Source organism: Osmerus mordax, chromosome 19 (assembly GCF_038355195.1).
Source record: "Osmerus mordax isolate fOsmMor3 chromosome 19, fOsmMor3.pri, whole genome shotgun sequence".
In the NCBI taxonomy this organism is placed as follows: Eukaryota; Metazoa; Chordata; class Actinopteri; order Osmeriformes; family Osmeridae; genus Osmerus; species Osmerus mordax.
In genome coordinates this window covers 11,246,416-11,268,238 of record NC_090068.1, presented here as the reverse complement: position 1 = coordinate 11,268,238, position 21,823 = coordinate 11,246,416, and the positions used below count along the sequence as shown (strand labels likewise).

Here is a 21,823-nt window from a genome sequence, read left to right as displayed (position 1 = left end):
GGCAGAAAATAGCCTTGCTCACTGTGCCAGTAGCCTAAACTGTGCTGTATGTAAATTCTCTGTACTGTCGTGCGAATCTCCATTAAGAAATAAATCTCGCATGATTATTCCAATCTCACTCCGCCCCCTTACGTCACGTAACAGCCGAGTATTTACCTGCACATTTCGTCTCGATGGTTAAAAAGCTGACGTCAAGCAGCGGTGCCAGAGCTGCCTCCAAATAAGAATCTTGGTGGCAGGACTCAGTTCCTGGAGAGCTACACTCCATCCATGTTCCAGGAGAGATAGCCTCCATCCATGTTCCAGGAGAGATAGCCTCCTGCAGGTTTACAGTCCAACCCTGCTCCTGGAAATCTACCTTCCTGTAAGGTTTACACTCTTCAACCCTGGTGAATCTAGTGAATAAGTGACTCTTCAGAAAGGTAGAACCTGGATCTAGTCCTATAATGGAAGCTACAAAATGTTTTCCTTTCTAGTTTAAACGAGGTCGCAGCAAATACTATCTTGGACATGTTTATTCACATTAATATTGCTCTCCTGTTATGTGCACTCGTTTAAAACGCACTAGAAATGTAATCGAATCGCAACCTTGCTGTAGCCAACCCTTGCTTTTTGGCGCTATTTTTATGATCAAACCCAGTCCGTCTGGTTCCTGTGTTGTATCACCCGATGCATGACTCCCCGGATTGGCACCCCCTCGCGGGAGCGCGCGCGAATCACAGAGTGAAGGATTTCGTCTTGATATCGAAACCAAACGAAGGGGAGACAGAAGTCTCACATTATACTTTATTTGTTTTGGCATTAATCATTGTTAGGCTGGTTTATTTACATTAAAATAATACTTTTGTGGAACAAAGGCTTCCTTTATATTTGGGGATTACCTACATGAATGAGTTTGGTGAGTGTGTGCATTGCACAAGATGGGGCTAGTACGTGTAACCACAGTAAATTTCAGGCATGTAACACTTTCCTAGTCAGGGTTAGCAGGGGGTGCATTTCATGGTAAGAAGGAATACAACAAGCCTGTCATGAAATGCACCCCCCTCTATTGTCTGTTCTGTATATCCCAGCATCAAATGATTCTTACTGTACACTGAGGGCACTAGTATGAGTAACCACAGTCAGTTACAGGCATGTGACACTTTCCTAGTCAGAGTTAGCAGGGGGTGCATTTCATGGCAAGAAGGAATACAACAAGCCTGTCGTGAAATGCACCCCCCTCTATTGTCTGTTCTGTATATCCCAGCATCAAATGATTCTTACTGTACACTGAGGGCACTAGTATGAGTAAGCACAGTAAGTTTCAGGCATGTAACACTTTCCTAGTTAGGGTTAGCAGTAGGTGCATAAAGCCTGCCATGAAATGCACCCCCTCTACTGTCTGTTCTGTATATCCCAGCATCAAATTATTCTTACCGTACACTGAAGGCACTAATATGAGTAACCACAGTAAGTTTCAGGCATGTGACACTTTCCTAGTCAGAGTTAGCAGGGGGTGCATTTCATGGCAAGAAGGAATACAACAAGCCTGTCGTGAAATGCACCCCCCTCTATTGTCTGTTCTGTATATCCCAGCATCAAATGATTCTTACTGTACACTGAGGGCACTAGTATGAGTGAGCACAGTAAGTTTCAGGCATGTAACACTTTCCTAGTTAGGGTTAGCAGGGGGTGCATTAAGCCTGCCATGAAATGCACCCCCTCTATTGTCTGTTCTGTATATCCCAGCATCAAATTATTCTTACCGTACACTGAGGGCACTAATATGAGTAACCACAGTAAGTTTCAGGCATGTGACACTTTCCTAGTCAGAGTTAGCAGGGGTGCATTAAGCCTGCCATGAAATGCACCCCCCTCTACTGTCTGTTCTGTATATCCCAGCATCAAATGATTCTTACTGTACACTGAGGGCACTAGTATGAGTAACCACAGTAAGTTACAGGCATGTGACACTTTCCTAGTCAGAGTTAGCAAGGGGGGCATTTCATGGCAAGAAGGAATACAACAAGCCTGTCATGAAATGCACCCCCCTCTATTGTCTGTTCTGTATATCCCAGCATCAAATGATTCTTACTGTACACTGAGGGCACTAGTATGAGTAAGCACAGTAAGTTTCAGGCATGTAACACTTTCCTAGTTAGGGTTAGCAGGGGGTGCATTAAGCCTGCCATGAAATGCACCCCCCTCTATTGTCTGTTCTGTATATCCCAGCATCAAATTATTCTTACCGTACACTGAGGGCACTAATATGAGTAACCACAGTAAGTTTCAGGCATGTGCTGAGCAGCTGATAGCCTATTCTGGATCAGAAGGCTGTTGTTTTCGACCTGTCTGAGTAACCCACCCTACGCGCAGGCTCACTGCATTAAAATCGCATGCCTTTGAACCTATTATACATTAGTATGAAGAGCCATGTGAAATACTTTGAACCTGCTACACAAAATACATTTCCTTTGGTAATCAAACTGGGTTATATTTCCTCAGAATGCGATGTCGTGGAGCAAGAATGTTAGTTCGCGTTCGTTGCTATATGGTTTGAATGAAGAAATTTAAGGATTTTGTGTTGAAAATAGCATCTGATATTTACACAGATAACCGACATTCTTCTCTTGAATTCTATAACAAAGAAAGTATAATGTGAGACTTCTGTTTCCCCTTCGTTTGGTTGCGATATCAAGACGAAATCCTTCACTCTTTGATTCGCGCGCGCTCCCGCGAGGGGGTGCCAATCCAGAGTCATGCATCGGGTGATACAACACCGAAAAAAGCACAATCAGCAGTAAATAATCAATGTCTCTCAAAGAGTAACGGAAGTGCATTTTATTTATTTTGACAGAAGACAAAAACACCCACAATATTAACCGCAATTTCCTCTTGAAGGCTTATTCCAACTGCAATATCCCATTTTCTATCTAAATTCAATGAATTAACCCACTTTAAAATCCCCGTTCAAGTTGTCCAAAAATTCATTTGGGAGCAAAACGAATTAATTCTCCGTATGTATTATTAAGCACTTTAAATTATCACACTTTACTATAATCAAGGTTTGCAGAAAGCTCAAGATACAGTTTCACTGACCATAACCATGCTAAATTTGGCAAATAAACTATATTCTCGCTATATCCTCAGTGCACTACGCACCATTTGTATGCCTATATATTTATTTTTACTATATTACTAAAGGTGCAAATACATGGAATTAAGACTAGCCTATGATCAAAACATTAATCTTAGTAACCCTTTTCTCATGAATCCGAATACAGCCTTGGTAGGGTCAAGAGTGCATCATATTCCAAACCTCTGGGGGTAATAACCCGCTGTAAACCAGGACAAATGCCGTTGGTAAAAGGCTGGTAAAACCATAGCCTACTATTATTTCACCCACAGGCCACTTCCAAGTTTCAAGTGATGTCACAATTCATTGTTTTTAAGAGTTTTTTCTTACAGTACAAATACATCAGACCTCGAGCTAATTATATATTGGAAAGGCTGCATAACGCACCGTTAAAAATACAAAAGCAGGGATGAACCATAAACAAGCGCTGATCAAAGTTCTGATCAACACACAAGATGTGTTCAAAACGAGGATTAACTGGTAAATTAGGCAAATCAATTAATTAATTTCATAGATTACCAAAATACACGTGTATAGTGGATGAAGAAATCAACTGATCAATTAGACCAATAATCTACATTTTCACCTTGAGAATAGTTATTTTAAACTATGGTAATGAGTACAGCTTTCTGGTTCATTGTACAATCACACACAGTCCATCTCTGTAATTAATCCAGATATATATATTTTTTAAAGCACCACTCACTATAATGTAATCCACAGTTGTTCACACCGTTTTAGAGAATATTCAGAGACAACCATGGAATGGTGAACATAAAACTTCCATTCACTACACTGTAAAGATTTTTATTTTCTTATTTTTCAGTTTTTGTTAGTTGCGGAAACTATATGGACAGCCTTTGACAAAAAACATTGATTGTGTAATTATTGATCACAAATAGCTATTTAAGACTTCTTTTTTGTTGTTCATTCAGAGAAGTGCAATGAAATACCCAGTTTTAACCATTAAATCAATACATTAGGTTCTTCATAAATGTGAAAAGGACACTCTTGGAATGTCTGATGAAAAAAAATGCATACATTTTATGATCCATTTTCCCACAAATTGCTATTTATAGCGATTGCATTTGTTTAAACTTGTATGTCTTGAGAATCCATTTTTCAACATGAGTTTGTACATCTCTGCACAACAATACACTTTCTAGTGACACATTTATTGGAGAAACATACAAATGTGACTAACAAAGCTTCTAAACGTTGACCTGCTACTTCAGTTTCCCATACAGATGCGGTTCCAAGCTTACAAAATAGTTTCAAGTTATTTTATTGTATAACAAAGGATCTGGGCCATGAAAAAACGTGCAATTGATGCTGGGAAATTTTAAGTAGAAAAAAACAAGCAAGCCCATTGGTCCAAATGGAGTACATGGGTATTAACTGATGGAACTGTAAGCTTGAACCAGCAGTACTGGACGTCAGATAGCAAGGACAACATGGGAATGATCTTCAGCTGAAGCATGGATAAAACAGAGATACAAGTTTAAACGCACTAAACGATCGCTTTCAGTTGCCTTTTTTACAGGGGGCCGTCATTTAGAGAAGTGCTGTAAAGTGGAATGACCGCAACTTAAACCATGAAGTAAAATTTGAACCCACAATCCCTCCCACACAATTCCTTCGCGTTCTGGAATGAACAGCCAAAACCCTGGGATTTTTAAAGTCGGGTAATTCCTCTTCTTTAACAGGACCCGGTAGTCATGGCTGATTTTATACAGGGCTTCCTTCCAGGGTGACCACACAGGAGCCTCCCAGCTTCTCTGCCAAGGTGCGCCTGTCTTTGATGTCCTCCAAACCGTTGACTTGCCATTCATGCTTAATCCCTATAAGACCGGACAGAATTTATGTAATTGAGTGATCTCATAGCACACTCCATGATCACAATTTAAAAAAATATATATATATATATAGATCATTTTTTAACATCCATTAAACTACCCACTTACCTGTGAATTTCTTCTTAATGGCATCCTTGGAGCTGGCATAGATCATTTTGCTTTTCAGGGGAGCATTCTCTGGCGCCCTATTTCACGGAAGGTGACAACAAAAGTATAGGTTGTCATTTTTTTTACCACTGCCATCAACATTCTCTGAATATAAAAGCAGCATTGCACCAGAAAAGCAACATGGGGGAAGCAGAAATTATGCATGGCAAGGTTAAGTATACAGAGCTGAAAATACACAATACAGGGAGATTAGATTCTCTTCACCAAATATGGCTCATTAAGCATGCACCGATAAGGGGGGGGGGGGGGGGGGGGGGCTGTTACTGGTCATGGAGAATGTCATTTGTCTCCTTGATATCAGCACACAGTAATGTATGAGATCATTGTTTCGGATGACTAGCCCATCTGTTGATATCAATGTAGGCTTTTGTATCTTTGTTAGATCCATGCTGATGCATGCAGGGCTTAGCCATAGAGCGATTTGAAGGAGAGGAAAAAAAAAAAAAAAAACACAGTAATCTATATCGGTGGATACTCTGTGGGTGTGCTTCAGCAGGGAAGTGAGAAATCTTTGGAGGCATTCCTAACCTAAGAAACTAGCATGCTTTAAAAAAAAAAAGAACCGTATTCCTTTAGCAGACGCTTTTATCCAACGTACAGAAGGGGAATTTGAACCTGCGGCCTCTTGATCTGCAGTTAAGAGCTCTACCCCCCTGAGCCACACCCATCTTACGTGTGATAAAATGTCAATCGATCCCTCACCAGAAAATGAAGACAAGGTCCTCCTTCTTGGTCTCCTTGGTCTCGTAGGTTGCATCATACAGGGCGTAGCGGCAGTCGTCCGGAGGCAGCATCTTGACAAAGTGCAGGTAGGGGTCGTCGATGGTGTCGCCCACCTGCCCCACCAGGATCTCTTGCCCCTCCTCCAGAACGATGTTCTTCTTGTCTGGACTCAGGCAGAACAACACGGCCTTCTTCCTCTTCTTCTTGTCTTCCTCGTTCACCTGGGCCTTGCGCACCTTCATCTCGTTGAAGACGGTAATAACTTCATCGGTCACTGTCACCCCGGATGCCTAAGGGAGAGAATGGGGGGGGGGGGCTTGTCAATGTGGGAGGTTAAGCAGGGTGAACAGAGGCCACCAGGTCAATATGAATAGGCGACAACCATCCTAAATATCGTCATTTGATCCTGTTCTGTACTTAACCACATCTCCAGAGAAGATCCTTATACTTGGTATCCAGACAGCTGCCAGATTTAACCAGATTGATACGTCTTAGCCTAACCCACTTAATCCTTTTTTCACGTTTTCCACCCAACAGACAGACATTAAACCCATTAATAACAGACACAGAGGCATTGTCTTCCTGTCAGCAGGTGGTTCATAGAGAATACACAAGTGGCATCTGGGCCTTAAACCAAAAGGGCCTATTAATGGATATAAAATATCACACCCTGAATCAGTCCTAATTCTTCTTCATGCATTATCCTGTCCGAAAGAAAATGATTTATTAGGACATAAGCTAATAGGTGGAATAATATTAGTCCATTTGGAGATGAAAACGGTACAATGAACACATTTCTTGTATTTGCTTTCTGACTCTTGCGTTGTAGCCTAGATTTATCCATCTTTATCCACAATGGAGCAGGAGAAATACTTGGTAAGAGCCAGTTAAGGGTCAAAAGATAACACTGCAGAGACAGCTGGGGTGTTCGGTATTCATTATGCAAAACACCTTCCGGAGGCTCGAGCTACTCATGTCCTGCAAATCTAAATCACTTGATATGGCACGTGCGTGTCTAACCGCCGTTTCCTGCCGAGTCTCAAACTCTTAACACTAAAATGTCCACATTGTTGAACTCAACTGGTCTACGAAGCTGTTTTATTAGCTGCTAAACGGCGCCCTTCCTTGTGCATTTAAGGGTGGGGTCGACTGAGACAAGCAGTCAGCGACCAGGCCTTGAACGACATCATAGAGGAAGTGAGCACAATTGTTCATCGTCACACAACCTTATCCAAGTAGACGAGTAATAAAATATTCCGGATATTGGTCAGAAACTATTGCTGGCCACCAGTTAGGTAGATAATACATACATAGTCCATAGTAGTACATAGTCTCCTTCTATGGCAACAGCAACACTTAGACTGAACTACACTTGCTAGCTAGCTATTCCAACTAGCACCAACGCAAATCTAAACCATCGAGCAAACAATATCAAAAAGCTTCATTGCTATGCAAGTCAAGTGACATTAGCTCAACGTTGAGCGTAGGTAACTACTGTAACCGGACATACGTCTTGCACGAATATTCGTGCTGGCCTAAACGAACGTTAGCTAGCTAGCCTAGCTGGAGCTAGCTCGCTGGGACTATCTATGGCTAGCTGACTACTTTCTCAATTATAGCCTTGTAGTAGCTACCTAGGTAGCTAAATCAAACAACTGACGTAAAATATATCAATAGTAGCAACACTTTTTGGTGCAATATCTAAAATGTTAAACTATAAAAAGCTACAAGAAACATTGACGCAACGTTACCATAGTTGGTTCTTTTTTGTATCGCAGTCTGAGTCGAAAATGAACGTTTGGTGCTCGCACGCATTCAACTTCTACATACCACCAAGAGGCGGACACGCGCATTGATAAAGCAAAGGGAGTTATGGGAGCTGTATTTTTTTTTCAGTAGTCACCTGCTACCTCTCTTTAGTTTACATGGCTTTGACTCCATCACCATAAATCTTCCCATAGGCCATAGTGTAATCATTTCAAAAACAAAATTGCTTGTGTACAGTACGCTTCCACACACTCCATCAACTGTAATCTATTGCAAATACTTCCACAATGAGTCTCGTAGAGAGTACTACCAAATATGGAAACGAATTTTGACGCACACCGCACCCAACTTCCACTTGTGCAAAGTCATTCAGGCATGTTTTTTTTCAGGTACTGGATAAAGACTGGAAACAAAATGATGAAACGGGAAATATGTTGAAATAAAACACACAAATTGGCTCTGTGTGTGTTTAGTCTACCATTCGTGAGGCAATTAATAATAGACAACTGTCGCAAGAGTAAGGAAAAACGAATTATCAACGGTTTATTCTAACACAAAGCAAAACGTCTGTCAGTTTATTACTCAAGAGTATGTGACCAAAACTGCGTGTACTAGGACTAATGTTGTTGCGCTTTCTTATTAACGGCAGATCATTTTTGTACGACCGCGCTGTCCGTAGTTTGCATCCGTAATATAACATGGCGCCGCTCTCTTCAACACATTATGTGTAAAGCAAGGAGAAATAATGCGTTGGGGACAAATATGTTGAAAGCAATAGCTGATAGTAGTTGATTAATAAAAACTTTTGAACCGTTGAAGAACGAAAGGGATCTCGTAGTGGACGTGGAAGCGGAACTATGGGGTTGTATCATTTACTGTGTTGCCCCAGCGTTGCACGCCAAAAACTGTTAAAGTCAATGACGATTTACACGCTTAGTTTCGGTTCCAACTTAAGATCGTTCAATGTACAAACAAAGCCAGGCGTATGTAACGTTTTACTAAAGACCAACAAACAGCAAACTATTTATCGCCCATTTTCCACCTCTACAGCTGTCACTAAAGATGTCATTCTGTTTGAACACAACCGAACCAGGTTCTTTCGCCTCTTAACAGTCTTCTGTGGCGGTCAGGTTCTTTTCTGGACATACCTGGCCTACTTTGCTTTCACCGGCCTACGAGATACAAGTGGGAAAAAAGTAGAGACTACTGGTTTGGCAGGCTTTTGGAGTTTTGAAATGAACTTGGGGTCTGTTGCTTGGAGATACGGTTTCACGTTGACTTGTCTTGTTATTGGTAGGTTATAGGTTTGATGCCCTGCTTTTCAACGCAAGACAGTCCACATCTTACATCCAGCCTGCTACTTCGATAATTCATTAAACTAATTATATTATGCACGATTTGTACAAATTGCACCCATCACTATGGTTTACTGCTGGTACATGTGTGGTAGATCTCTCATCTCTCTCCTTGTGTGTCATTTCTTTTGTTTACCAGGAGGAGGAATTGGGGGATTTGGTGCCCTTTTCTGTCGCCGGTCAGTCAGTCAAGTGATTTTGCACAAGGGAGGTTCAATGGTCACAGTCACCACCCAGTCCCCTCTGGGAGCAGACAGAGGCAGGCGAATGACCGTCCCCCTATCATCTGTGACCTGCCATGCCCACAGACAGGAGTCTCCATCTTTCATTCCGCTCCGGATGAAAGACCACAAGTTCTATTTCCTATTGGATAAGGAAGGGACACTGAACAATCCCAAACTGTTTGACATTACCGTCGGGGCCTATAGACCATTGTAACATTAGGCCTACTTTTCAACGGCAATATGTTGTATTGTGATGTTAAGGAGACCACATCCGGAAGTATTTTGTTTTTGTTTTGTTGTTTAGAACATGGAATAAATTGTGAATGTGACATTCATTTTTCCAACAGACATTGAGTATGACGATGCGTGGAAATTACATTTATCCAAAATATAAAAACAAATGGACAAACGAAACCTTGTTTTATTGCGTTTACATTTAGATCAACTTGTAATAATTGTCAAAATTAGTTACATTTATTCCCCAGACTCACTCCCCATCGTATCTTTTTTTTTTGTAGCAGGTTAAAGTGTTTTTCAGCACCATGGACAGCTCGTGTAATTTGACTATGGTCCGTCATCTACGTGCGGGGGCAAAATAGTCTTCAGATGACATGGTAGTCTACAAATAACTCGAATTGGTAAACCCCACTGCAGTAGGTGGCAGTGAAGCTCTGTCGCACAATCTGGGATTATCCGTAAACATTCCGTGTAGGTTTACCTCGGTGAGAGCAATTCAAGTGACTAATATATGGGAGAACGCAAATCTTTTTTTGGTATTAGTGTTCAGTTCAGATAAGATGTGTGCGTTTCTAACAGCCGTATTATGTTTGCAAAATTATCTTTTGGATTTGTACAATCTATTCACAGTTTAACAGACTGTCACTTTAGTGGATTTAAACTATGCCGGTTGCTTCCTGACCTTAATTCCGCAACATAACGGCATAAATAATCCGGGTAAGTTTTTTCTCCGCGGACAAGAGTGTGGTATAGGCCTACTTCATAGAACTTCTTGTTTGTTTATATAAATAGCCACTGTAGGCCTATATAATAAACAACAATATGCAGTCACGTTGAAGAAGTCAGTCAACTAACACATTGTGTTTCTGACAGCTAAATATGTCTCTGGAACTCGACGTGTTTGTCGGGAACTCAACAATCATCGATATGGCTGTCTATCATCTTTGGTTGGACGGCTATACAGGTTTGTATTCGAACTGCTGAGTGATTTCTGTCATACCTCAAAATATTTTTTTTAAATAAAAGGTTCAATAGTGGGTTCTTATACTAAAGACTCTGTTAACCTTAAAGCATATTAGAAATGTCATTATTCATGCAGTGCCCACGGTTGTGCCATGCAAATGTTTTGTTGTTCGACTGACCTAATATCTTGCGACTCCTTTCTACCACCTGTCGGTCTCCACACTGCCCCCTAGTGGCAGATGCAGTTAGAGCGCGTGTGGATTGCCGAGCCATGCTGGATTGCGACGTGAGTGCAGAAGTTCTACACAGTGACACCATGGACCAGTTCAGGACCTTCCACATGTGTGAGCGTCTCCTTCACTGCCCCGTCAAACTGTCCAACCAGCTGCTGTTTCAGATCCCGCCTCAGAGTCAAAGCATGCTCATTGAGAGGTTTGTGGACTGCTGCGTGGTGTGGTTTAATATACATCTTTCTAATGTAATGTAATGTAAGGTATTTATTTAGCAGATGCTTCCATTCAAAGCAGTACAAGGGGGGACTTGAACCTGTGGACCATTGAACTGCCCCCTCACCTTCTGTGTTTTCCCTCACCTGTCGAACTTTACACCACCTGTGTGGTTGGTTGTCATTTCTCACTGAAGGTATTATGAGTTTGACAGTGCGTTTGCCAGAGAGGTGCTGGGTAAGAAGCTGTCTAAGGGGACTAAGAGAGACCTGGAGGATGTCAGCTCCAAAACAGGGGTGGCTCTGAAGAGTTGCAGACGACAGGTGGGACTGACTCCCTGAAGAGGAGGAACATCTATTTGTGTGTTGGATCAGCGCAACTCTGAATGATGTTGCCATGGAAATTAATTTGTCCCCGGCCTTAAAATTGTGTGTTATGGCTTACAGTGTCTGTTTGATTGATACTAGCGTGGTTTGTACGGTCCAAATCCAAAGTCTGATGTTGTCCCCCATTTCATTCCTACTGTTTCCAGTTTGATAATTTCAAGCGAGTGTTCAAAGTGGTGGAGGAACTGAAAGGCCCACTTGTGGAAAACATTCAGAATCACTTCCTGCTGTCTGACACACTGGCCAGGTAATTAACCAGATTTCTGTGAAAAAGAAGTTAAACTAAGAATTATTGCTGAATCTATTTTAAATGTCTGATTAATGTCTGATAAAGATGATCACACTCATGTTATTGGTAATCAGTCATTTTTGAACAATTTACTTACATTTCTACTGATAATTCATCAATATCTCTGACGTTGTATTCTCTTCTCTTCAGGGATTACGCTGCTGTTGTCTTCTTTGCAAACAGTCGTTTTGAGACGGGAAAAAGGAAGCTTCAGTACCTCTCCTTCCAGGACTTTGCCTTCTGCGCAGGCCAGCTCATCAGCTACTGGACCGTAGGAGCTGTGGGTAAGTTTGTTGTGGATATTGTTGTCCGTCTCCACGGGAACAATGTGACAGTTTCTGTTGTAATAGGTATACTTACACGTGTATGTATCAGACAACCAGTTGATTGGAGAGAGAGTTAGCGTATACCTCCATACGAAAAATGAGCAGTTAAGACACATAGTGGTGGTAGCAAACTCTCTCTGAGGCCTGGAGGTCAGAGGACGGTCTATATAGGGGTACATAACAAAATAAAAAGTGTACAATAAACGAATACCTGTTTTTCTCTGTACTCTTCCCAGACAATATGGTTGATGACATGGATGTTGATTTAGAGAAGGAGTTTCTGTATGAACTAAAAGATATCAAGATTTTGATCAACGATAAAGATTTGCTGGACCAGCATAAAAGGTATGAAAAACATACGAGATTACAGTAAAGGTACATTTGTATGCAGGTTCACACAAAACTGTTAGCCACTTAGCTCTGATGTTTGTGTCCTTAGTCTGGTGTGTGCTGCTCTTCGTGGAAAGATCAAAGTTTTCAACGAGATGGAGGCTAATTTCAAAGTAAGTCTCCATTATGCCTGGTTCACTCTCTCACACATACAATCCTACATTTGTACAAAGGAATCATTTCTGTTTTACTTTGTCTATGTACAGCATCTGTCAAGAGCACTGGTTAACATTGCATCTAAGCTAAACAACACCAAAGATGTCAGAGATTTATTCGTTGACCTTGTGGAGAAGGTAAATAGTACATCTTTGAACCAGATACTATCTATAACTGTGTTTATTGGTTCTTGTCTGTATAGTAACATAGAAAAAAACGTACATAGACGTTGAAGTGGTGTGAAAATGAATAAAATGTAAATGTAACATCTCTTTGTAATTAGCAGAGGGCAGAATGGGCTGTATTATGGGGTTGTATTGCTAACAGAATCATTTTCATGTCCCAGTTCATTGAGCCATGTCGATCTGACAGATGGACAGTAGGGGAACTCAAACTCTTCCTCACTCACTACACTAATGCAGCCCAGTCTCTTGGCACATTCAGGTTAGTGTGTGTGACTTTGTGCGTATGTTTGTGTGTGTATGCGTTGATACAGGGCTCGCAACTAACCTTTTTCCTCACGGCCCCAGTACCGTCCCGAAGTACAAAATTAACTATCCCAAACTGAACTTGACCTGTCCCAAAATGTACATTTCTTGTGTTTTTTATTGTGAAGATTCATCTTTTAGTGGTGATGTCATAAAGCTGGCTTCTCCTCACAGGTACCAGCTGGTGTGGGACAGGTACATGGGCGTCATACGAAGCTGCATCATCAAGATGTATCACGAATAAGTAGACCTGGTGTGGGTCTGATCCATCCACCTCGCTGAATTTACATTTAGTCATTTAGCAGACGCTCTTATCCAGAGCAACTTACAGTAAGTACAGGGACATTCTGACCTTCTGATTACTAGCCTGATTCTCTAACCGCTCAGCCACCTGACTCCCTATATGAATATCTACTGAATATCTTCACCCAACTGCCGTTCGTAGTGCTGGAATATCTCCCTATATCTTTTGACATAACTTTGATGCTGTGTTCACATGGCCCATGGCGACCACAGTCTCCTGATCATGCTGCGCTAGTATGAGTTGTTTACTATATGTATTTATACAGGATTAATTATTCTAATGTGTTGATTGATACGAAGTAAAGTTATTTGTTTTACACAGATGTGTCAGTTACTTAAGCGTGTGTTTATGTGTGTATACGTGTGTGTGTGTTTTTATGTGTGTGTGTGTGTGTGTGATTATGTGTGAGAGTGTATGTGTGAGTGTGTGTGTGTGTAAAGGGGTGGGCTAGCCACAGGGGGCTACAGTTGACCAGGGCTGTTGTTGAGGGGGTTGTGACTGAGCCGAGACTTATAAAACTCTTTCAGTGGGGCAGCTGTCAGACGGCCCCTTGCCCTGCTCCACCAAATGGTCCTGAAGACTCCCTTGAGATAGTCTTACTAATGACAACATGGGACCACAGGCACAAACGAGTTGCGTTCTAGAACAAGCCGTCTTCTAGAATCAGTTGTGTTCTGGAACCAGTTGATCTGACACTGTCCATGTTTTTAACAGGAGCAGAAGAAATGAGTGCCTGCTTTTCTTCCCGCAGAACTTTGGCTCCTGATTCCTGTTCTCTAATTTGTCTTTGCATTCCTCTGGGCCCCCCTTCCCTGGCTGTAAATATCCAACTCTCCAACTGTGTTGTTAGAAGAGGGGCAGAGGTTGAGTGGAGGGCGGGGGGGCGGGGTAGGAGGTGGCAAGAGAGACACACAGGTTCTGGCCAGTGTAATGAGAGCTTTACTTTGCCTATTTACCCTTGAGGTGGTAGGATTTATGAATACGGCATTGAATGACTGAATTAATTTCAGTTATTGTTCTGTCCTATGCTGTCCTGTGCTATAACTTCTGACTAAACATAAGAAGAATGATGGACAGATGAACAGAGGAAGGATAGTGGGGACGCTGGGAGGTTCCTGAGGGGGAGAGAGGCCTGTCTCCTCCCCCTCCTGCCTCCCCCTCCTGCCTCCCCCTCCTGCCTCCCCCTCCTCTTCATCTGCCCCAACCCCCTTTTCTCCACAAAACACACTTTCACAGAGCTTCTCTCACACACACACTTTCACACTGCCGCTATCGGTGTTTGTAGATGTCGGATAAGGGCAGGGCGAAGAGAACTATTTGTGAAAGTCCTCAGACAACTGTCGAGTTTATTTCTCAGTAGAAACTCTTCATCAACTGTTGTTGTGATTCAGTGAACAGTAACTGTATCTGAAGGTGAACCCAACTTCAATCAGAGACAAACCCAAACCTTTCTGGGTGAGTATGAAACATTGAGTTTCCTAACTTCTTTTTAATAGTTTGCCAAGAGGAGGCGATGGGGTCTGTTTCCCAAAGTGTCTGACATATGATGCGTTTAGAGGTTGCTACAGAAACAAGCCTGTTACACAATTTTTTCATTCATAGCCATTCTTAGGATCTTACAAAGTTTTAGTTGTTGGTAAAGATATGGTCATAAAATGTAACATTTTGATATCAATTCAAGTCTTATTGTATTCTCCCCTTCCCCATTTCTCTCACAGATTCTGGAATATTCCTCCACACGTTACTGGTCTCTCTTTAAAACTGTAGGTGACTGTGATCTAGTGACTCTGTGTGTTTTCGTTTGTGTGCGTGGAGTGGAGTATAGAGAGTATGCAGGTAGCATATGTGATTGTCTGTGTGTGTTTGAGTCTGTCCCTCATCCACAAAACCTCCGCTCAGTCACCTGAGGAGTACAGTGACAGCTACATGGTAAGGATAAACGCCACCCCTCCCTCCTCTCTTTTTAATTCCTAAATGATTCTGTCCATCCCATGCCTTGCATTTTAAATGAGTCACTGGTCGCACTGCCAAGATTACAGTTTGTGCGTGTCCGTAATCTCTCTCTCCTCCCTCTCTTTCTCTCTCTCCATCCCTCTCTTTCTCTCTCTCCATCCCTCTCTTTCTCTCTCTCCATCTCTTTCTCTCTCTCCATCCCTCTCTCCGCGTTCTCTCTCCATCCTTCTGTCACTCTCTGTCTAACTCACTCACTCCCTCCATCCCCCTCCTTTCTCTCTGTCTCTCTCCATCTCTCTCTCCTCCCTCCTCCATCCTGCCTCACACACACACTCCCAGGAATGCACAGATGGTTATGAGTGGGATCCTCAGAGTCAGCACTGTAAAGGTGGGTGGATGAGACTCTGGCTGTAATGTCATGCATGGCACCACTGATCTGTGTGAGAGTTCTGTCGCCTTGCTCACTGTGATCTCATGGTGTTGTTCTCATAATAGCATGCCAAACTGTCAGTCGGTTCCACTGAACTGTCCACTCTTAAGTTAGGATCTCAGTTGCTTCAGCCTGCGCTCCTGAGATTCCCACAAATATACACACATCCACATCCACAGACAATCACACACACATTTCCCCACACAGACATCCACATCGGCACACATCCACAACTCCCCCCCCCCTCCAACGCACACAAACAGCCTTTCTCATCCCTCATTTCTCATCCCTCCTTTCTCATCCCTCATTTCTCATCCCTCATTTCTCATCCCTCCTCTCTTAGACGTAGACGAGTGCAAGACCATCCCAGGGGCATGCCAGGGGGACAGGAAGTGCTTCAACCACTACGGGGGCTACCTGTGTCTTCCCCGCTCCGCCTCGGTCATCACCGCACCCGAACCCCCCAACCAGGGCGTGGACGTGGAGCCCAACGAGGCCTTCGACCCCTGTCCTGTGGGCTACGAGGCTCGGGGGGAGGTCTGCGTGGGTGAGTCACACGTCGAGAGAGAGAGAGAGAGAAAGAGAGAGAGAGAGAGAGAGAGAAGGGGAGGGGGAGGGGGAGGGGGAGGGGGAGGGGGAGGGGGAGGGGGAGGGGGAGGGGGAGGGGGAGGGGGAGGGGGAGGGGGAGGGGGAGGGGGAGGGGGAGGGGGAGGGGGAGGGAGAGGGGGAGGGGGAGGGGGAGGGAGAGGGAGAGGGAGAGGGAGAGGGAGAGGGAGAGGGAGAGGGAGAGGGAGAGAAGGAATATTGCCAACATTCAATTGAAGAAGGGGCAGTGAGTGTGAGTGAGTATATGTGGGAGCGGAGTCCACTTTTATGAATCAAATGATGAGTGCTCTGTGTGTGTGTGTGTTTGTGTGTGAGCGTGATTGTGTGTGTGCGCGTGTTTGTGTGTTTGAACGTATGTATGTGGGTGTGTATGTTTGGTCGGTGTGTGTGGTCTGTGTGTGTGTGTGCGTTTTCGCAGACGTGGATGAGTGTGAACTGGCTTTTCATGACTGCCAGCTGAGCCAGGTGTGTGTGAACACTGTGGGCACCTACAGCTGTCACTGCCCAGACGGGTACACCAAGAACGGCATCGAGTGTGCAGGTGAGGCGCCCTACTCCAGCCCATCCTCAGGGTCATGTCAGGCTAAGTTGGATAAACTGTCCATGCCTCCATCTGTAAACATTCCTCTCTGTCTTCTTTTTTGCCTTTATTTTTTACAGTTTTTATCTCTTCTCCTCTATTATTGATTTCTTCTTCCCTTTCCCCTGTCTCTCTCTTTTTTTTCCCTCCCTTCTGACAGACATTGACGAGTGCAGATACAGATACTGTCAGCATCACTGTGTCAATGTTCCTGGATCTTTTTCTTGTGAGTGTGAGTCTGGATTTCGATTGGCCGGAAACAATCGCTCATGTGTGGGTAAGTCCCCTTTCGCATCAATGACACACCTCCAACAACAATCAATAACGATGTTGTCATAGTAGTATTGACCTACTTTACCCTCAGTCACCTTTGACCTTTACAAAACGTACCTGCCTGTCTCACTTCCCTGGCTGCATCTCTGGTGTCCTTTGATTGCATCCAGATGTGAATGAGTGTGAGATGGGCGCCCCCTGCCAGCAGGGGTGTTATAACACCCACGGCTCCTTCCTCTGTCGCTGCGACCAGGGATATGAGCTGGGACACGATGGATACTCATGCGATGGTCTGATCATGGATCTCTGTCTCTGTATCTCTGTATCTCTCTCTGTTTCTCCACCTCTCTCTCTCTGTCTGTCTCTGTCTCTCTGTCTCTCTGTCTCTCTGTCTCTCTCTCTCTCTGTGTCTGTCTCTGTCTCTCTGTCTCTCTGTCTCTCTGTCTCTCTCTCTCTCTCTCTCTCTCTCTCTCTGTCTCTCTGTCTCTCTGTCCCTCTGTCTCTGTCTCTCTCTCTCTCTCTCTCTCTCTCTCTCTCTCTCTCTTTCTATCTCTCTGTCTCTGTCTCTGTCTCTATCTCTCTCTATCCGCTGTGCCATCACACTATTTGTAGCCGAAGCACTCATGAGGGATTTTACTGGGAGGATCTTGAAGTCTTGTTGTGTCATTTCTCCCTGCGTGGCTCCACTCCTCCGCTCCAGATGTGGATGAGTGCAGGTATTCCAGCTACATGTGCCAGTTCCAGTGTGTGAACGAGCCTGGGGGCTTCTCCTGTGTGTGTCCCGAGGGCTACCAGCTCCAGGGGGCCAGGCTGTGCCAGGGTAAACAGGCCTTCAGAGCCACCGATGGTGGGAGGAGGAGGGACGGCAGAAACGCTACCAACACACACAGAGATGGACAGAACATGTACACACACACACGTCCAAACCCAGTCTAATACACAAACACAAAAACCGTACATCCAAACACACATACTCACACACAAACACAGTTTGTCTTACCTAAAGTCTGACCTAAATACACATGCATACACATCGCGCACACGCACAAACACACATAATGTTGTTCCCTCTTGTGTCCTGCTACTGCCCCTCTCCCAGATGTAAATGAGTGTGAGTCAGACACACAGCAGTGTGAACAGGGTCAGACCTGCCTCAACATCCATGGAGGGAGTCGGTGCCTGGAATCCAACCACTGTCAGGAGCCTTACATACAGGTGTCCGAAAGGTAAGTGTTCAACACGCGAGTGTAGACATACTTCTAGCACACACACATGCACACACACACACACGCACACACACACACATGCACACACACACACATGTGCACACACACACATGTGCACATGCAGACAAAGGCACGCATGCCTCCACACACACACACACACACATCAACAAACACATCAACACAAACACACATCAACACACACACACATCTCCCCATCTCCCCAGCCGCTGTGTGTGTCCGGTGGTCAAGCCCGAGTGCGCCCACCTACCGTTCTCCGTGGTGCACCGTTACATGAGCATCACCTCCGGACGCTCCGTCCCCTCCGATGTGTTCCAGATCCAGGCCAACAGCGTCTACCCCGGGGCCTACAACACCTTCCGTATCCGCTCCGGGGACCAGCACGGGGACATGTACATACGGGTGAGGGCCTGGGAAACGTCTGCTGGTCTTGAGTTTTTTTTTATGGATTATTATGGATTGCTGAATCTCTCGTCTGCTGAACATATTTACCTTTGGGTACGAATGATGTAACCTTGACCTTGAAATACAGTCAGGTTATGTTTTGCAAGTCTCTGTACCAGCTCTCTATCACCACCTCTCCCTGTGTCAATAAGCAGAAATATATTATTGTTTATCTTCAAATGTACTTCAAATGTACTGATTTTGCATATTTAAATACTTATTGACTACTTTAAATCATGTACTTTGTAAGTATGCTTTAAGTAAAACGTGTTCTTGTTTGGGTCTTCTCAGCAAATTAACAACATCAGTGCCATGCTGGTCCTGGCTCGGGCAGTGACTGGACCCAGAGAGTACATCCTGGACCTGGAGATGGTGTCTGTCAACCCTCTGATGAGCTACCAGACCAGCTCCGTCCTGCGCCTGGCAGTCTATGTGGGGCCTTACACCTTCTGATAGCAAGACAGGAACAGGGACACAGAGGGTGCCATGAAGTGATGGAGACTGGAACATTGGCCTGACTCACTTCTGTTCTGACAGGAGAAGAAGAAAAAAAAATGAACATGCTAGCACAGCCGAAGCAGTGAAATCATTCTCTCATAATCTTGTAGTCACTCATTCACATAGTCTGAGTCAATGAGAATAACCTTTTGCTAACAGTAGGACTCTTTGTTCACAAAAACATGACTAAACACTTTGCAATACTACTTTAACCGTGCACTGAATTTTAAGCGGTTAACGAAGCGCTATTACCTTGCTGATAGATGATCACATCTGCTGTACAAACTCAGTTCACCTGCCAATATTCTGCCACCCATCCAACAGTAATCTTTCCAATCAAAACTGAGTTTTACCTTAGATGGTTAAAACTATTTTCTAGTGTTTCGTTCATTAATGTTGTGTTTGATTTGTAAGGATATGCTCCTAAGATATTAAAACAGACATTTTGGGACTGTGTGTTTGCTGTGTGTGAGTGTATATACACTTCACCGCTGTGCTATAAACACTCTCCAGGTTATTTTAGGACACTGAATTACTCAATAACTTCCGCTCCTCATTCTCTCTGGTTGCGGCTTCATTGTCTTGCGTACAAAGAACTGTTGTTTTTTCTGTTCCTCTTGTCATGTGGAGAGGGCCTGTGGAATGGGAGGATCTCTGGGGTTTTAGGTTCTAGGTTCTGGATTTTGTGTTCTAGATTCTGGATTCTAGAATCCAAGTGCATTATTACCATGTTAGGAGATGACAGCCTGTTGTGCCGTGTGTTCATCAAACTGCAAGATGAAACCATTGTTTCTGTGTAGCTTGAGAACAGATCTTTTTTTTTATATGTCCATTTCGTTGTTTATTGTTTCCTTTGATACTTTACATCCAACCACCCAAGATTGTCTAAGAATTCCACGTAAAGTTACAGTCATAGAAACCTGAAAGGTGAGATTGCTCAACTGGCCCACTCCAATTATTCTCCACCAGTGCAGTGTTCAGAGCTGAATCAGCTCAGAGATGGATGTGAAGTGTGAACATGAGGGCCTTGTTCAGTCACATGGTGAGATTTTCTCAGATTTCCCACACTGTCCCTACATATAGATAGTGTCTCAAACATCTAGTGATAGCAGCTAGCTCATTCAACACCAAAAAACTGTCGAGAGTGAATCACAATAAGATATTATGTTTTAGAGAACATGTGAGGATTGCTAAAACCATCAACCGTTGCATTTATTTTCATCAGCACTCTGTGAACCTAAATCAACAAAAACATATACGTATCTATTTTTTTTCCCCTCGTATAACTACTTAACCAGTTTTCTTGTTACTTAACCAGGCTTTGACCATATTGCTGTGGAGTACCAGGACCGTGAAGGCAAGGGAAAGGGTGTTGGTGCGCTCTGAGGCAGGTTAGCAAAGCACAGACGGTCTGTAGGAGGAACAGAGAACCAGATGGGTGTGGGTGGGACTTACAGGAGACCACACCTGGGACGGTAAGGTTCAAAGGTCAGGGTAAGCAGAACAGGCTTTCAGTAACGGAATATATGAACAGCATCGACTTTAAACTCGGATCTCTGAGCTCATTTCTTTGAAGGGATAATGTGCTTGGTAATCAGGTAAATCGGATGAGCAATAATTGATGATTAATTCATTTAATTAATTGTATTCCTTTGAATGAAAGAGTGATTTTGAATAATCGTAATACTTGAATATGTTATGTCTAGAGAGAAAAATCTGCTTTAAGAAGTTTATGGATGTGCATGTTAATAATAATTTGTAGAAAAACCCAATACAGCACAATCAGATAAAAAGTAATATCTAATTTTCAGACAACTATGTCTATCTTGGGCTAGAGCAGCAATGTTTGATTGTCCATTAAGAGTCAAATATTTCGAGCTAAACTCATAAATAGAAGCTCACATTGGGTCCATGAGATATTTCATTTTTCCTTGAATATCTTTGTGAACACCAATGTGGTTACTTAGTAACAGAAGGACTGTTGCCATGGGCACATAAATGGATGGATACAAGCAGCAACTTGATGAATGAAGACAGAACAGAAAGGATCAAACAGGTAAAGGACATCAGCAGAGACTCGAAAATGTTTAGTCTATGATCGAATAACAAGCAGGCCTAGTAAAAAGACAAACCTTATGCATCTATATATGTATATTTATACGTTGCAAAAAAAAGACATGTGTTTGAGAAAAATACTCTCGTCACCATTTAATTTTTTTAACAGATGGTCTAACCACCCACGAAAAATCTCAGCTCCCCGTGGAGAGGAGAAGGTGTAGAAACAGCAGGCCCGTCTCCCTTAAGACTAGATCAACCTGAGAAGAGTAATAACTTCATTCCGCAGTAGCCTGTTTTCATATGTATCCTTCAAGGACCAAGGCTCAGTTGTTTCAGGAGTAAAACAAGATTTCACATTGATCACGGTGGTTAAGGTTAGGCCATGGCGAGCCCACACCTGTCCTCAATGCAAGTCAGTTTCTGAATGAAGAGAGCTATTAAAAAAGACGGTCTTTTCTATCAAAACATGTATTTTATGGCCCCGTGTTCTATAAATAATCTAGAGAGATAAAGAAATGTAAAGAGAAGGTACAAATACAAGGCT

General features: G+C 43.3%; 4 protein-coding genes across 7 annotated transcripts; 3 read left to right on the top strand and 1 right to left on the bottom strand.

Annotated features, from left to right (window-relative positions):
- Positions 1-4,254: 4,254 nt before the first annotated feature.
- Positions 4,255-7,715, bottom strand: LOC136963281 (cofilin-2-like). Its single transcript, XM_067257355.1, has 4 exons — positions 7,614-7,715; positions 5,842-6,152; positions 5,080-5,156; positions 4,255-4,956 (listed from the first exon to the last, which is right to left on the bottom strand). Exons 1-4 carry the CDS (start codon positions 7,713-7,715, stop codon positions 4,844-4,846), a joined length of 603 nt encoding a protein of 200 aa, XP_067113456.1. The 3' UTR covers positions 4,255-4,843.
- A 615-nt stretch (positions 7,716-8,330) lies between these two features.
- tmem223 (transmembrane protein 223) lies at positions 8,331-9,537 on the top strand. Its single transcript, XM_067257543.1, has 2 exons — positions 8,331-8,922; positions 9,124-9,537. The coding sequence occupies exons 1-2, from the start codon at positions 8,487-8,489 to the stop codon at positions 9,420-9,422; spliced, it is 735 nt and encodes a 244-aa protein (XP_067113644.1). The 5' UTR covers positions 8,331-8,486; the 3' UTR covers positions 9,423-9,537.
- Positions 9,538-9,886: 349 nt separating this feature from the next.
- On the top strand, positions 9,887-13,486 carry LOC136963294 (acidic fibroblast growth factor intracellular-binding protein B-like). Of its 3 annotated transcripts, none has more exons than XM_067257384.1 (12): positions 9,887-9,930; positions 10,076-10,162; positions 10,319-10,409; positions 10,642-10,840; positions 11,051-11,177; positions 11,387-11,487; positions 11,680-11,813; positions 12,092-12,200; positions 12,295-12,358; positions 12,452-12,538; positions 12,748-12,845; positions 13,064-13,486. In XM_067257384.1, the coding sequence occupies exons 3-12, from the start codon at positions 10,325-10,327 to the stop codon at positions 13,131-13,133; spliced, it is 1,074 nt and encodes a 357-aa protein (XP_067113485.1). In that variant the 5' UTR covers positions 9,887-9,930; positions 10,076-10,162; positions 10,319-10,324; the 3' UTR covers positions 13,134-13,486. The 3 variants fall into 3 exon arrangements, with proteins under 3 accessions (XP_067113485.1, XP_067113486.1, XP_067113484.1); XM_067257385.1 differs by having other exon boundaries at positions 9,921-9,930; positions 10,097-10,162; XM_067257383.1 differs by lacking the exon at positions 9,887-9,930 and having other exon boundaries at positions 9,941-10,162.
- Positions 13,487-14,615: 1,129 nt separating this feature from the next.
- LOC136963119 (EGF-containing fibulin-like extracellular matrix protein 2) lies at positions 14,616-19,657 on the top strand. 2 transcript variants are annotated; one of them, XM_067257141.1, is made up of 11 exons: positions 14,616-14,648; positions 14,912-15,122; positions 15,486-15,534; positions 15,920-16,123; positions 16,601-16,723; positions 16,923-17,039; positions 17,206-17,325; positions 17,736-17,855; positions 18,135-18,261; positions 18,486-18,681; positions 19,015-19,657. In XM_067257141.1, exons 2-11 carry the CDS (start codon positions 15,024-15,026, stop codon positions 19,174-19,176), a joined length of 1,317 nt encoding a protein of 438 aa, XP_067113242.1. In that variant the 5' UTR covers positions 14,616-14,648; positions 14,912-15,023; the 3' UTR covers positions 19,177-19,657. The 2 variants fall into 2 exon arrangements, with proteins under 2 accessions (XP_067113242.1, XP_067113243.1); XM_067257142.1 differs by lacking the exon at positions 14,616-14,648 and having other exon boundaries at positions 14,872-15,122.
- Positions 19,658-21,823: the final 2,166 nt, after the last annotated feature.